Here is a 17,339-nt window from a genome sequence, read left to right on the forward strand (position 1 = left end):
TTCAGTAGCTGCATCTAGACACATTAAAGGAGCATGAATCCCTGATGGAAAGCTGAGTTTTGGGATGTGACCCCAATTTTATACTTGCCTCCCACCATTCATGGCTCAAGCTACGTTGATTAGTTCAAGCCATCATGTGATCTGTAAATGGAACAAATTAATGGCTCTTCAGGCCCCAAAACGGGTTCTGTTCATAAAGGTTGAGTGAAATACAGCAATCTTAATGGAATTCTTAAATCTCCCCAATCTAAGAGAGAGAAAAAATTACAAATGTCAACCATGCTCAAATTTCAACCAGCATAAAAAGGGCTTCTAAATTGGAACACAGGAGTAGTATCATTGAGGAGGCAGTTATCCAATAAAGGGGCCATTAGTAAAAAGGTCTTGCTCTTCATGCTAACTAATCATATGGGTGGTATGGACTACGGCCGAACATTCCTGAAATGCTTTAGGAAACATTTGTTTTAACTTTTCTGTTTTGTGTCTTTGGATAAATGCTTACATCTTAACAGTTTTCATTGCAATTTGCTTTAAGCATTTGCTTTAAGCATGCTCTCTGCTGTTTTTATTGTTTGCTGCCTGGATTTCTCCAGAAAAAAACATATATAGTAAAGTCGCTAAAACAATCTGCCACTGAAAATGGGCGCCCTGTGCCCCCATTCTTCTTGAGTTCTTCTTGTGATGTTTTGAGCACTCCTAGATGTTATAGTACAGAGAAGATGAATGTATCGGAGGGTTACCATTTTTAGTGGCATCTCTGGTATCAACAGATCATCTGGCATTCACAGTAATTTCTTGATTGCTCCCTTTTCCTGTATGTCTGAAAGCCATCAAAACAAAGAGCACCTGTTCTGTGCAGGTGCTATTCATATTATAATCAAAGTTAAATAGTTGCTGTAGTTGCAGTTAACTGTTTCACCTTAAACTGCAATAGAGAAAAGGTGTTGGTCTCTGTTTTCTATGAAGAGTCATAATATGCCCTTTTCACTTGTGGGTAGTGATGTGGATGAGGTAGCACAAAGAGAAAAAAGGAGAGTGAACTTTGGTATCAGCCAGCAATACAGAAAGAGAAAATGAGTGTGCTGTACTTAATTGTTGGCCTCCTTCCCTGGACCGGTATGCATAAGCAAATTGGTGGCTTGAGGAATACTTACCTGGCCCAGTGACAATCTGAAGAGCGCTGACTACATGTTGCTTTTTCATGCAATGCAAGGAGTAGCCTTAGAGGGTGAATACCATAATGTTGAAAACATTGTATTTATGAGGAGAGAACAGGGGAAGGCCTGCCTCCTTAGTAACTCTCATGCTGGCTTCAAAATAAAGCAAGTCGAGAACTGTTTCCCATAAATATTTTCAAAACTGGTCCATACAGCAAGAAAAAAAGCTGCCATTTTCTGTTGGGTAAAAGCAAACTAATTCCACACACATACACACACACACACACAGAAAATAGTTTTATTTCCAGTAGTAGCAAAAACTTTAATCAATACTGTTGTGTTCTGTTGCCTGGATGTGTCATAGCTCCATAATTTTATTATTTATCATAACTCTTTGTTACTTACCATTTTGTGTGAGCATGTTTGTTATGGACTATTTCAGTATAATATTAAATACTCTGGATTTAATGGTGTTACCCAAACACATCTGGCCATTATGCACAATTGGGTTGGAATTCAGTGTTGCAGGAGATATGGGGCTGCTCCTGAAAGAAAACAATATCCTCATGTCAAGTTTTCCCTTCTCAGAACTTGAAGCATAACTTACCCCACTTAGTGATGTAACGATATTGTACGTTAATGTTTTCTTAAGAAAATGAATGTTTCTGGTACCTTGAAGGCTGTGGCTGTGAAGCCTTTTCTCAAGAAGCCCTCCCTGGATTTGGATTGCATAGTGGCAGATATCTGTTTCTGGGACAAGTGCTTGACATGTGGCGATACTTCAGCTTCAAGCTTTTTTCTGGATGAGGTGGATTACCTTGTCCTATTACATGCTGGTTTCCAGTCTGGTTTTGAAACTAAAACTGCCTTGGTTGAACATCTTCTCTGGGAGAGAGATGGGGATGTATCCCTGCTGAGACTTTTGGACCTCTCAGAAGCTTAAGTATTCTTCTGACTTGGCTAGATGAGATGGATATAAGGGTTACACACAGGCGGTTCTGTTCCTGTCTTGTCAACCAATACCAGAAGGTGGTGCTGGGGAATACGTGCTTGGATATCTGGTAATTATGCTGTGGAGTTCCACACGACCTTCTTTTCCATGCTATTTAACATCTCTTTGAAATCTTTGTGAAAGATTGTCCAAGGAATTGGAATGAAGGACCTCCAAATATACTGATGACATCCAGCTCTTTTTTTCCTTTGCCACTGGTTCAGGCAAGACTGTGAATGTTCTGAATTGTAATTTGAATGTGATAATGGAGTATATGGGGGCCAACAACAAACTAAAGCAGGAGTCCTCAACTTTTTTGAGCATGTAGAAACTTTGGAATTCTGATACAAGGTGATGGGCACAGCCTCGAAATGGCCACCATGGGAGGTAGAGCCAACAACAAAATGGCTGCCATGAGGGGCAGAGCCTCATACGAAGTTTAAGTGCAGTGGAGGAGTAATTTTAAAATGTATAGTGGGGAAAAGAACACAGAGAGAATCAAACTAACACTGTAGTGGCAGCAGCTGCTGAAACAATGTTATTTTAATTTGCACAGCCAATCAGCTCTCCAGTGGCCAGTCAGAAGCCTTGCTGGGCAGGATCCCCAGCTGGCCCACCCACTTTCTAAAAACACTTGGCAGGCTCCAGGAAAAATAGTGGGTGCCATGGCGCCCACAGAGACTACTTGAACTGTATCTTAAATCAGACAAGATCACACTGCTGGTTGATAATGCTGCCAGTCGAGGATTAAGAAATCAGGCTCTTGGGATTGCAGTTAGAGATGGGCATGAAGTGAATTACGACCCAAAAAAACACATGAACTGGGCCGGTTCATGGTTCACGAACCAGTGGTTCGTGGAAGCTCGTTTCCACGAACTGGTCTACTGGTTCATTTGGGTCGTATTAAAAGGGCAAGTTTAAATGGCCATTTCCCTGGCCATTTAAACTTTTTCTGACGATTTTAAGCAGCAGGTCTCTTTAAACTATCAGCTGGCAGGTGGCAGGGAGTGATCTGCCACGGCAGCCATTTGAGGGGCGGGAGGCCATTTTTGGCCTCCTCTGTTACTCTGCGGGCCTGCGCAGTGATGAAAGAGGTCAAAAATGGCCTTCCTGCCCCTCGCAGGAGGAGGGGGAGGACACCACAGGCCAACAGAGCGGCTGGGCAAGGTAAGTGTGGGGCTGGGGGTGGGGGCTGGGGTTTGGGCTGTTTAAAGTGCCCTGCCATTTGCAAGTGGCAGGTCCCTTTAAACTATCAGCTGGCAGGCGGTGTGGGGATTTCCCCCCCCCACCTGCCAGCTGATAGTTTAAAGGGACCTGCCCCTTGCAAGGCAGGAAAGGACCCTTTAAACTGTCAAATGCCTCTTTCCCTGCTGCTGCTAAGCAGCCAGAAAGGGGCATTTAAACCCCACAAACAAGGAACCATGAACTCGTTTGTGAACTTGCCCCAGTTCGTGCCAGTTCATGGTTCCTGGTTCGTGAAAACCCATGAACCTCATGGTTCGGTTTTTTTGTGGTTTGTGCCCATCTCTAATTGCAGTCCCCTTGAAAGATCAGGTTTGAAGCTTGGGAGGCACAATTTTTATCCATCAACAGTTGAGGTTTGTAGTATGTAGAGCCTTTGCCCCACTTTGATTAGTGCTGAGGCAGCAGCCATTTGAGTATGGCTGTTCAGATTCTGGTCAACTCTGAATTGGACTGTTGCAATGCACCATGATGGGCTTGCCTTTAAAGAGTCTCGGGAAGATTCAAATGGTATAAAATTCAGCAGCAAAGCCACTGAATGTCACAGCGTTGGTTTTAAAGAAACCACCAGCTGCTTATTTATTTTGGGGCTCAATTTAAAACATGGATTATTGCCTTTATTATGGAGCCAGGGTACTTCGGGGAGCATCTGGTCCTGCATGTATCTGCCCATCAATTAAGATTTCAACAGAAGCCATGCTCTGTATGCCCCCCCCCCTTCAGAAGCTGGCTGGCTATCGGAAGCAAGGCTTTTTCAGTGGTGAACCCCTTTTTTGTGGAACTACAGTTGCTCACCCAATGCCTAGTTTGGTTAAATTGAGATGCCAAGTGAACACTTCTTCATTCATCCTGGGTATGGTTTGACTTTAGTTTTTCATTGCTAGTGCCTGGTCTTGTATCATTCTCCTTTGTTGCTGGCTGTTTGGTATTATATGGGATTTTAATGATTTTAATGTATTATTGTATTGTTGATTTTAATGCCTTAAAGGTGCTCTAAAATGCCGTATCGCTCAGAGAATGTGGAATATTCATTATTTAAAATAGATAGCTTTCCCCACCTCAGTTCCAAATTGTTGGCTTTGGCTGTTGTACTTCATGACATAGAATAAGTGATGCTGGGAGGGGTGGTGGTCAGAGAACTTGATACGGCCATGCCATTATCTGGGGCGTCCCTGTGTTTCCAGTGTGTCACAGAGTCTTCCCGTCTATTGCTAGGACTAATGTGAAATTCCTTCCGTTCTGAGATGGTAGAATTCACATCGGTCTCAGATATGACTGAAGAAGTGCTGCTGAGTACATAATGATTTCCACCTCCAGTAGGACATTGTGCAGGCTCTGCAAGTTTCACTTTGAACATTGCAAGAAGTACTGGCAACCAAACACAAAAATGTCTGGGCTCTTGGCCTGGGGTGTGTCTGTAGCAAATTCTGAAGGTGCTCTCAGGTGTCTTCTTGAGTGATTTGCATTCGGATGTGAAGCGAGGCTTTTCTCACGGAAGTCAGCAGCGTTCAGGATTCCACAAATATCAAAGGAGGGGGAAAACCTTGAGGTGAGCCCAAGATCTTACCTTTCACTCCTCAGTGGACTGGCAGGGAAATACTAACTCCTATCCCATTCAGTAAACCCACATCTTTTTCCCTTTGGCTGTACAGAAAAGGGGGGATGAGGGTCCCCTTTGCCTTCTGCTCTTCCGTGACATTCTTTTCTGTATCTGTACGGAGGAAGTCCCTTGAACCACTCTTCCTTCAGCTGCAATCCAGTAATAATAATAATAAGCCACATACTATTCCTATTATTTACATTAGAGACAAGCCACAAGTTTACTAGTGACAAAGGAGAGACTACCACCAGCTGAAACAAAATAGGGATATATTCAGATGCACATAATTTGAGTGATCAGCCTGTTGTGGAAATGCACATAAGCCATTTTGCTTAGATGTACAGGTGTCTCCTGCTCTGAACTCATTGGAGACCAGGTCTCTTGTGTTTGTAGTAAAAGCTGACTTTGCCTGGCAAGGATTGGCTGGAAACCAAGGTGTCTCTAATCTCTCCTTTTCCCCAGAGCAGCTTTTAAATGTTCTAAACATTGGAGTCTGCTCTTTTTAATTGAAATGGAGACACACACTTTTAATTGAATAAATGTGCATGCAGTGCTTAAAAAATAAAAGGTGAGTGTATGAGGCATGGAAGGAGTACTGAATCAGTGTTGGAGTCTCAGGCCAGAAAAAAAAGGCTTAAAAGATGAGACTGGGTGTAGCATACTGGAAAGACTAAGAGGGTGCCTGGTGAAATATGAGAAGACAGAATTAAAAAAAAAAAACAAGTTTTCTGTTTGTCCAAACGGGTTTCAGTGCTGAATATTTGCTTTTCAGCCCTTTCCATGAGCAGTAGAAGCAGACTATGTTAAGTAAAATAGTAAAAAAAAAAACCAGAATAAATCATGCAATGCCTAAGCAATTAAATTGCATAATGCATATATATCACAGAATGGCATGTTTCTGGTCACAGGATTTGTTCTTTTGCATCAGATACACATAGCGTACTGTTCATGTGATCATGCCAAACCAATAGCAAAGCCAAGAAGAGTCCACTGTTACCTCTGTCCAAAAAAGCACGCTTGGTTTAGCTTCATGTCAGAACACACTTTCTTCTCCCCCTCGATTCTGTTCCTCATGGTCAGAAAACAACTCCATGTCAGTAGATATTAAAAGAACAGTTGTTGTTTTATTCTTTTTTGGTGGGTACAAAAACCACAGTTTCTTACACAGAACAAGATTATAAATAATATTGGTAACATGAGTGACCCGTAGTCTCTTTTGATTCTACACTGCAGACTGATGGTGTTCTCTAAACGTATTTGTTGGTTTCTTGTAGTTAGACAGATGCAAATCCGTGGAACACTGAATGATGGAACAGAATGACGGTAACAGCAAATGAGAGGATGACCAACAATGCTTATAAAAAAAAGTCTTTGAATTTTATTACAGTGATGGCATCTTATATCAATTATTGCAATGAGTTGTTCCCTAAGATGATTAGAAAAAAGAATTGTGTTGTCCTCTACTGAATTTACATCCGTTAAGAAGCAAGCATGTTTCAAGATTCCTCTTTTTTCCCAAAGAAAAAGTAATTAATTTCTTTTATTTTTTTTTCACAGGATTTACATATTTAATTTCTTATCACAGTTTAGTGACTTGTTTCCACAGCTGGATATTCTTCCCATTGTATAACGTTGATCTTCTGGAGACACAGGTTAGCATGTTCATTGACTTCTATAGCTATTGGTTCCCTACTTGGTCAAGACAAAGACCCAAAGGTAGTCCTTCCTCATGTATGTTCTTCACAGTTTTTAATGCGCTAAATTGGCAAGTCTTATTAGTGTTTAAAAGTCCACTCAAGTGAAATTTGTTGCTGTTAATATTCCTTTCCCAGTCCCTCCTCCTCCCCCCAACAAAACTAAATTATGATTTTTTTTTCCTGATATAAAATCTGAGTTTGGGTTTCCGAGCTGAGCCCATGCACACATTTCTTGCTGATGATGTCTGGCATGGTTGGATGCCCTTCCCCAGACTCAGCCCATTTCTAAGTCCATCAATGACATTTCCTGTGTCATGTTACAGTCCATGCTGTATTCCCCTCAGTCACTGACACAGTTTAATTAAGGCACTCGATTATTTTTTTGGTTTTTATGGTAGGTCTGATGCAATTACCGCCAATCCTGAACTTTGTCTAATTGCAGTTCCTGTGTGTACGGCCTTGGGGCAGTCGGGAGTCAGTACGCGGCCGTTTTCTCCCACGCTGCCTGTGATGGATAATCTGGCTTTGTTTCGTATGGCTTCAGAAAAGGTCAGCTAGGAGGCAGGAAAGAGGAGGGAAAAGAGAGAGAAGGGGGAAAGAGAAAGGGGGGAAAAGAGGGAAGTGTTACAATATTTCTGTTCCCCAAGGAACCAGCACACGACAAACACCAAAAATATCTATATGTAGACATCTGCATTATCGTGTTAACTTAATATACACATAGTGCCATGTACACTCTTTTGTGAAAGCTCTCAAAGAGATAAAGCTGGGAGTGCTGGTTATATTTAAATTTAGTAAAAGTCAATCTCTGTGGGCAAAACTTAAATTTTCACTGTTGCCCACATTGTTTCTTGGGAGATCAGTCACTATTGGGTTCCTGGCAATTTTCCTGCTTATTTTTAATGGTAGGTCTACAAGCCCCAAAACTTTCTCATAAATTACTCTATAAATAATTGAGATTGCTAGTTGGATATGGTCTAGTTTACTATATCAATCAATTTCTTACAAAAATACATGTTTTCTGTACACTTTGGCCACAGTCCAGCCATTTAAGCCCTCTTGAGTCCCAATGACATCAGCGGATGGATTTCTTTTCCATCAAAATTAGTGAGACATCCAAAGTGCTTATGCTTATGTTTTGGTGGGGTCGCTCTTTGGTTGTATAAATCTTTCCATTTTAGTGCTGTTTTTCTCACAATTAGAACTGATGGCTTTCAAAAGCTAAAAAAACAGAAGATATATAACACATAAAAATCAAAAGCAACAGCTGTTAAAAATTTTAAATGGTCAATCCTGTGTGTGTACCTAAAGAAATAGGTTTTGACTTGCCTCTGGCAGGCCAATCGCTGGAATCCTGTGCACACTTGCCTCAGAGAAAACCCCATTGAGCCAGCATGGCACTTACTTCTGAGTAAACGCCGAAGATTGCACAGCTGGAACCCCACCAGCATGAAACTGGAAGCAAGTGTGATGCAAAGAGGATTACTCCTGAGGAAAAGTGGCTACGGCTGGAGTGAAAGAGAGTCCAACCTTGGTGGCTTCTTTTTTTAAAAAATGTTGCCACGTTTGCAAATAAAAGGACAAAAGGCTCTAATCCAGTCAATGGGTTGGAGCCTATGAGGCATGAATGCCTTCCCCACCTTTGACCAGCGGTCCCTCAGGATGCTCCAAAAGCTGGTGCTGAGGGTTGAGAGACCCTGTAGACAAAAGGTTGTGTGTCATGGTGGGCTGCAGTGAGGAGGGAGAATGGGGAGAAATTGCCCCCTGGGATAGGAAGTTTGGTGGAACAAGACTTCCCATTCGTGCAAGAAAGTGGATGGGTGATTATATTTGGTTTCCCTTCTTCACCGTTGGCATTTTACCCAGGTTTGGGGGGGGGGGCAGGTAGGAATAGAGTCTTTGCAGGGGGAAGGCAGGGGAAGACTTATATCCACAAGTGACTCCCTCTTGTGGTTTGTATACTCCAACCCAATGTTAGGCAGAAGTCCTGTTGAAATCAAATGGACAAGTTAGCTTGAAGTAGCTAACTTGCTGCTGATTTCAGCAGGATGTGAATGTGACTAACTTGTGTTGGACTGAGGCCAAAATCTGCATGGATTTTGTTTGCTAAAATATTGGCTGTAATCTTGGCCTTTAACCCACATATTGCATGCAGATGGACAAGAGCAAAACACAGAAAAAGGCCAGAAGAGGCAGATTCAGACAACCGTGCTCAACCCTGCATTAATCTTCTCCTAAGAAAGTTGGCCAAGAGATCTTTTATGCGCTGGTTGCCTCCAGCTAAACCCGTTCCACCTGACTTTGCATGCTTAGCACTTGCCAAAGTCGCTGTACCATGGGGGGGGGGGCGGGATCTGTCTGAATCCACCTTCTGGAAAGGAGTAGAAAGGCAAAAAGAATATTATACAAAGAGTTGGGTAGAAGGAGTGTGGCTGTCTTTTCTGAAGTTTCTACACTAGTTTCAACATCTCTTCTTGCATGAGACTCAAACAGAGCCTTATCTGCTGTTGGATTCCTACAATTCTAATAGTAAATGAAGAATGTTCTGTGTTAATGGAACTTCTAGGAGATGGGAGGTAAAGAAGAAGGCATTCTATTTTTGATTAGTTAGAAATCCTACAGTTATTTACACAATCATTTACATGCATACACATACTGATCCTTGTGCTGTAAAAAAACCTTCTGTTTTTCCTTCCTCTTACGGCCTTCTAAGCCCTGCAGCATCACAGAGGCTATCAAGGGGCAGGAGGTTTGTGCAATTCCCTGCCTGAGTTTCTGGAAACTCATGTGCTGCAGGTGCAAAGAGCTCTTTGGTAGCTTTGGGATAGGAAGCTTTTAGTTGCTTCCAGACATACCTAAATCATCTCCATATTGCCTTATCAATGAAAAGGCAGTCTAAGCCTTGGTCTAATGAAGCAGCCAATGACGGGATAAAGTTCTGGACTGAACCATTTCCTATTGCAGTTGGGGGTGGGGGGAATCACTACACTTAGAAAGCTATCATGCTAAGGAGAAACCTAGGCTGGAGTCCTTCTGCCCATGAAGCAAGTTTTTTACAAGCAGTCTGAAGTGGCTTTCCCACCCCATCCACTGTTTGAGTGGCCCAAGTTTTGTTAGAGATTCCTGATGCTGTCATTTGTGGCAACCTTAAGGCCAGAAAGAAAATGTTGAGCTTCCCTAAGTGTACATAAGAGACAATGAAACTCTGTGTAGCTGGTAGACTCAGTTGTTGCCTTGATTTAGGCATCAGAACAAGCCTGTTAATGGGAAAGAGCAGCTCAGGTTGAGCTTGGTAAGGACCTTCAGGGCATGTTTTTATGGTCAGCATTTTACATTAGGGTGGAGGAAGGCTAAGGAGCCTTCTTCCAACGTAAGTGGCTGTTCTGTTGGAGGAAGGCTTCACACTTAGTTGGGTGGTAGGATAAAGGCCAATTTCTCTAAGAAAGCAAACTAAAATTCTGCAATTGCTCTGTTGGCAAACAGAACTGTTTGTGGTACTCTTAGGTATCACAAATCGAAGTTTAATGTACCTGATAGATCAGGAAGGAATATGGTCTTCCTTGGGGAACTGGTGGTTCCTTCCTAACTTGGCCCTAATCAGTAGCTTCAGGGCAGAGCAATATTCAAGAGAAACACAGTGCTCGAGAGAAATACAGTGCTGCCACCAGAAATGGCAGCTACATGCCAAGTTCTCACCTGTACAATTTCCCTTGTGCCCATGTGTCATCACACGGTATCTTTCCTCATCATTTCTCTGTCCCCTACAAATCACCCCACTCTCCAACATTCTCCGAGCTCTTGTAGGCTTGGGCAGGGTGATCTTTTTCCTCTTAAAACTGGTTCTTAGGTCTGACTCCTTACAATATTATATTCCTTCTAGGTCACATTTAGCCCACATTGGGCCATTTTGCTGAGTTTATCCATCCTTCTTTCTATTAGTTAATTTATGAAATCATATTTTCCTGCCTACCTTGAGAGTTCCCCAAGTGTGCAGAATCTCCTGCCTTGTCTAGGTCTGCCCCCATTATGTGGTTTTCATAATCCACCCAGTTTACTGTTAGAGGGTTGATAGTTTCCATACAAATGGACTGATTCTGTGTTTGCCATTATGCTGTTTTGAGGCTTCATTGGAAGAAATGCACCAGAGATCAGCTTGGCAATAATTCGTTTTCCACACTAGCTGGTGTCTGCCTCTTAAGTCTCTTTGCTGGGTGATGTTCTCCTGCCTCCATTTGTAGAACACAGAGATCATGCTCCAAAGATATGCTCAACTAAGGCTCAAACAAGACCCAGTGGAGGAGATTCACACACAGGGAGTGTGTGTACGTGTGTGTAGGGGTGGGGGATTCATTCCCTCCGTGTCAATTTCCACATGTTAAATCAGCATACAGGTTCATCCATTTGCTGAATGTTAAACCTGCTTACTCCACTTCATGACACTGTAATGCCTTAAGGATGCTTTGGACTTTGAATTTTGTTCAAACTCTCAAAAACCTTACTTGGGGGGAGAGCCTAAAGCAACTTCTTGAGTACAGCTAGGGTGGAGAGCAGGAAACTAATACAGAGGGGTGCAAGAGATTGCAGGCTCTGAAAGGGATTAAAATAGAGAAGAAAATTCATTTGTAGGGGGCGCATTCTCAGCTGGGCATGTGATTACAACTTATGCGCCCACCACAAGTCCCAAGACACTGAACCATTTTGTCTTCTTTAGCATGTGACGTGAGGAAGTGGTCTTAGATATGCTAAGGAGTGTCCTGTTCTCGAGAAAAATGCTGCCCCTCCAGGAAGACTACACAGTGGTCACAAAGAAGCATCAGCTATGCAACTGGAAATAATGCAGTATCTAAGAACATTTTGGCCACTCATCGGGCTGGATCCTACAAATCTGTTTTTTGGAAATGGCGGCGCTTTCTTCTGGCCTAAGGAACGCCTGCTGAAACAAGAGGCCCTTTTGCCACATAAACAGAAGGCTCCTTGCACAGGAGGAAAGGGCCACCTTTCGTGGAACAGGTCTGCGGGACCCAAACCAAACCATATAGTGTACCTCAATGACAAAATCTGAGTGGCTAGAAATAGGTTGTTGTTTTTTTAAAAAAGCTTTTCAGAGACTAGCACAAAGGGAGGGGGAATGAGACGGGTGAGGCATTAGGCTGGAGAAGACAGAAATGGGGGTGGGGGGTAGTGAGCTATGCAGAGTACAGGCATCACCTCCCCTCTCAATTCAGGAGGCAAGACTCAAGTTTCTGCAGTTTTATGTTTGTCAGCATTAGGATTTAGAAACATACTTAAAATGAAAGGCAAAACTGGTGGCCCAAGGATTGGTGGGAAGGGAGAATGCACGCAATGGCTGATTTAAGTATAATCAGGCAGGCAAATCCCAGTGGCAACCAGTATGTCTAATCTGCTCTTTGAAATCAGTGGGGGTTATACACAAACCTGGGTGCCTGATCTCGGCCCGTGGCCACAGTACCCAGGTCTACATCCTTGAGATGTGCACTTGTTGCATCTTTACCATTTTCCCCAACTCCCAGAATGACCCGTTGGTGCAGGCTCATGGACTGCTTTTTTTCCAAAGTGTGTGTTAAAAAAAAGTTTAGCAGCTTATGCCAGTGAGTCATGCTGTCAAAGAAAATGAAGGGAACACTTATGAGGGCATAAATTATTTTTTACCGCTTGAGACCTCCATCCCTGGCTTATGTGAACCATTTTTCCCAGAGGTCTTTGGAAACTGGACTCCCAATATGACTGACTTGGGCATAAACAATAACAGAGTTGCAAAAGAATCCATAATTTTTCCAGTCCAAGTACACCAAGCCCCCTCCCTCACTTTCTTCACCCCCCTCCTGAAAACCCACCTAATTCTTCGAAGTGCTCCAGCTACAATGACCGCACGCCATTCTCTGCTCATGCTGTGTTTGTTCTGTATTGTATGGTTCTGTTTTGTATCGGCTGTGCCTTTAGACTGTAATCTCCTTGGGGCAAGGGCCTGTTATTTGTCTGGCACACTTCACCTATTGTACAGCGCCGTGTGCTCCAGCGCTATATAAATAATAAATAAAAATAATAAAAAATAATTCTTTTCCTTTTAAGTTCCTCTACGTGGCAAAATAAAATGTCTGCTTCAACGCTTAACAGTTATAGCTAAGTTCTGTCTACATGAGTATAGGTTCCATCCCTGTGGACATGGTTAGAAACAGCATTGCTATTCTGAGGATTATTTATAAGACTATGAACTGGTTCACACATTCATTTCACCAGCTATTTAGAATGCATCGTAGAAAGGTGCAATGTGTACTTTTACACTGCACCGATTAAGTAATGTGTGATGCTGGGGTGCTGGCCCAATTTATATGATCCTTATCCCCCTCTTTTTGGAAGAAGAAGAACTGTAAGGTTGCCAGCAACTGCTGGCAACTAGCGGGAGTCTAGTGGTGCAGAGACCTGGCAAAATGGCATCATGGGATGCCCTGATGCCACTTCTAGTTGCATCGCTGGAACGGATGTCACAAAAGCGATCGGGGAAATTCCTAGAGCATTGTTTGATGTGGCAACATCACTTTCTGGTTCCTATTTGGCAGTGATGTTGTGGTGCTGGGTCACACTATGCCCCTACCACTCCCTTAAGCACTGGCAGGGGCATCAAGTATCTGCAATCTTAAAGAACTGCAGGAATTGAACCAATGCATGAATTATCCAGTAGTGTTACATGCATGGGATCTGCAGGTGGGAACGTGTTCTACTCCCACCACATGATATGGAGCTTCACCATGCATTTCAATGAACTGGCCTCTAACATTTCAAAATTGGGAATGGTTCAGCTATTTCAGTTCTTAGGTTCATGATGACTAAGACAATTGCTTTTCAGAGACAGCTGCAGCCATGTAGGACCCATGAGGCCATCCTATATAACTACAGGCTGCCTGTCAATGATGCCACCAGATGAGTGGGGTGATGGAGTCCTTCTCACATCGCTGGCATTTTCTACAGAGGCCCCCATTCCATACCACTGACTTGCTCACCTGGCTGCATCATGTGCAAGCAGCCATTAGGTGTGTTGGTGCAGCTTCCTGGGAAAGCTGTTCTCATACAGCTGTTGGAAGGGCATCTTTGACCTGGATGAGACAGATGGAGTTCAAATGCTAGACTGGCATCAGAACCTGAGACGTAGTGGCTGCTTCCCAAGAGCATGAGGTTTGCACTAAATGCCTTTGGTTGCATTTCTGCACATAGTAACATGCGAGCTCATGATCTCAGGGATACGCAGGTGCAACTATGTGCAGAATTGGAGCTGGTATGATAGATAGCATCATTGATGACAATGAGCAAGCTCATTTCTTATGTTTCTCCTCCTGTCTTCAGCCAAACAGGTTTGGCAGGTTTTCTGGTGGTGCTCTAAAAATCTGCAAAACTTATTTACGTAGTAGTGATAGTAGGATGAATCTACCCAGTATGAGCAACAAGGCCTCTGTTGTACCACTTTCAACATTTAAATGACTTTCAGGCTTGATATCCTACCTGTATGCTATCCTTGTAGATTTCTACAATGGCGCAAAGACATGGTACCTAATTCTTTTTGGGGGGAAGGGACAAAACCTGTGCACCTGACTGCTTTGCTGTGCACCTGACTGCCTTCCTCTACCGGGATTGGCTTTCTACCTTTGGCCATTGGTTTCCCCATGCAAATCTGCAATTTTGCTTGTTACTTCTCTACTGAGTGGGACTCAAAACAAGCGGCTTGGTTCCCAGTGAAGTACTGTCAACATTCACCATGGACTGAGGGGCAACCTGTACCAGTCAGGCTATCACTTTTGAGTCTTGATCTCCATCTGTACATAAAATCTCAAGTGCCTATAGCACATTAAAAAAAAAACTGCTCTCCCTTTCCTCCAGTGGCTCTATTAGGAAATTTTATCCAGACTTTCATTAACCTACAGCTGGGCTGCAAAATCTGAAATTTCAAGGAAATTCAAGTTGATTTATAACCTCTCCATAGTATCAAAAATATAATATTTATGCACTATTTTAAAAAAAAATCAGACCCTTTTCAATGCAGATGTCTATGAGTAGCATATGAGTAAGTATACTAAACATCTGCAGCCAAAATTAACTAAACCAGTTGTTTTTTTTTTCAAAAGAGGAAGCTCTCTTAGAAGCAAGCAGTTACCACCACTGGACAGACAGGTCACAACACCGCATGACAAGATGATATACATCACCCACTCACTGTAGTAGGCCCTAAGTCCTACCCCTAAATTTTAACACTCTCGGTTCCATATACGTTGTAACCTTCTCTATAAGTTGCTAAATTCTGGGTATTCTGCGAGGAAGTTGGATTAAAAGTCTGTGCACTCTTTGCCACCTTCATTCTCTTCGCCTCGGCCCTGGATTTGTAACAGAACTCTATCAAGGCCACCAGCATAGCCAAGCCCAGGCCTCCAACCAGAATGTAGAAGACTCCTGCAACGTTGCTGAGACTCAGGGCGCTGGTCTTGTCCTGGAGGAGACAGAATGGCTGGTATTAGAATGTGGAAGCAAGGCACGCGAGTGAGCAAACAAGTACAGTACGAGAAGTACAGACATGATGAGTAAACAGTCTCCTTGAAATAAGGAGAAGCAACAAAAAACAAGATATTTGGGCCTGTCCAAGTTTGCAGAACTGACAAACATATAAGCAAACAACATTTTTAAAACAAGAAAATGTGCCATCCCTTCCTAGCAAACATTGCAGAAGATTATGTGTTCCAATACTTTAGGATGCAATTATTCCCTTGGCAATGAATGGCTGTTTAATAGGTTGCCGCTATTAACTGCAGCATCAATAAAGCTTATCTATTTCCTCTCTCAGGACTAGCATTTAAAGGTGACCTGAGCATGGGGGATGCCAGAAGATCATCAAAGGGCTTCCCGATCATTAGTTATTTCTGGTAGGGTTCCTTTCATGCTAAATGCATAACTTAATCTGGTGTAGTAAAATAGCGGGCTTCCAGCACAACCCTAAGCAAAGTTACACCCTTCTAAGCCCATTAGGCTTAGAAAGGTGTCACTTGGTTCAAGATTTCACTGTCGGTGGCATTTAAATTTTTCATACTCAAGCCAGTGGCAACATGTAAAAGCCACGGAGCCTCCCCAGCATATATGCAGGGCACAATGTGTCCTGCCCAGTGACTCTTTTCGGTAAGACCTTCATTTGGCAGAGAAAACTTCCTCTGCTGGAGAAAGACAATGGAAAAATGTAGTAGCGCCTTTTTCGTAAAAGGCCACCTTCTCACTTCCTACCACAGTGCAAACTTATGTTTAGACTCCCCCAAATTTAGACAGCCATTTGGGATGTGGTGCAGTGGAGTGGGAGGTGGTCTTGCAGGTTGGAAAAATCAGGAAGAGAGCCCTAATCCATACAGATACGTAACACCAGTTTCTGGACTGGGATCACCTGTTGTAACTCCAGAAAGTTTAGCATGCCTAATTTTCCATGGATATATTGTCCTCTTTTAAAAATACATCTTTATGTCACTGGAGTTGTAGGTTACTAGGTTGAAAACATCAACAACACCAACAATAATAGCTGTGGTTCTCAAAAGCTTATGCTACAGTAAAGTTGGTTAGTCTTAAAGGTGCTACTGGACTCTACTATCTTACAGTTTTATAATTCAAAATAAAATTACATAATCAAGTGAATCTTTGTTTAATTAAAAATATTAAATATTAATAAGTAGATAATTTTGATAGTGACTTGTTTTGTAAGAATTTACTCTGAGCATCTAATTTCACATTCAGCACTTCAGGGTTTCAAGGTGTGCCTAACAAATTTCCTTAAGCTAAAAACACTGTCAAGATCTAGCGTTATATTGGACATTAAATAAACAATGCCATTAGTGATAGACAGTTTTCTTTTTCTAAACTATTTTGAAGTTTGTCAGCTTGAAGAATACCCTATTTGTTTACTATATTAATTGAATTTAAAGAGGTACTGTTAAATATCCAGCTAGGCAAGAATAAGATGGCCGAGATGATGGAGTTGTGTCACCATGAAGAAGTGTTTTCCCATGGCCTCTCTCTGGAGAGGGAAAACATTTTAACTGGCCTTAAAGCCAGTAAGATTCACAAAATATTTTCAAGGGAAGTGTGTGTGTGTGTGGTGGGGGACTTTATTATAAAAAGTGGTGGGGCAATATGTTCATCTAACATGGAAGCACCATCGACTGCCCTTGAAAGAACTCTCCTTTGCAATTTTAAGTGTGTCATGAGAGTGCTACCTCAGCTAAGTAATGAAACAGAGGGGGTCATCCTGGACATAACCAGAACTGATTTAATATCTAATACAATATATCTGCTGATCTCAGGGATATTTCTAAGGGCAATCAACATGACCCTTGACAGTAAGTGGACCTTATCCAGAACATGAGACCTCTTGGAAGCTCTGCCAACTGCGAATCTGAGCATCTTCCAGAAGCATTCTAAGAAGTTTCTATTCTGCTCATTTGGGGGATGAAGCATTAAATGGGATGGGATATATTTTCGGGAGGTGTAGGTTTTACAAATGCAAACATGTTTACTTTTCCTCATAGGATTGGGAAGGAAAGCTCAATGCGTCTTCTAAATGACCCACAGCTTATTTATAAGCATCCCTAGGTGACCATTACTCCCTCGTGTAC

The 17,339-nt window shown here is 42.5% G+C and overlaps 1 protein-coding gene across 2 annotated transcripts in view; it reads right to left on the reverse strand.

Annotated features, from left to right (window-relative positions):
• Nucleotides 1–6,212: 6,212 nt before the first annotated feature.
• The window catches only part of GRIA4 (glutamate ionotropic receptor AMPA type subunit 4), a 292,202-nt gene continuing 281,075 nt past the window's right edge, over nt 6,213–17,339 (reverse strand). For both annotated transcript variants that reach the window (XM_054973264.1, XM_054973263.1), the window contains exons 15-17: nt 15,047–15,181; nt 7,101–7,241; nt 6,213–6,290 (exon numbers count right to left, since the gene is read on the reverse strand). In XM_054973264.1, coding sequence (XP_054829239.1) covers nt 6,213–6,290; nt 7,101–7,241; nt 15,047–15,181 — 354 coding nt within the window. The remainder of the gene's footprint in view (nt 6,291–7,100; nt 7,242–15,046; nt 15,182–17,339) is intronic.

This window comes from Eublepharis macularius, chromosome 3 (assembly GCF_028583425.1).
Source record: "Eublepharis macularius isolate TG4126 chromosome 3, MPM_Emac_v1.0, whole genome shotgun sequence".
Lineage (NCBI taxonomy): Eukaryota > Metazoa > Chordata > Lepidosauria > Squamata > Eublepharidae > Eublepharis > Eublepharis macularius.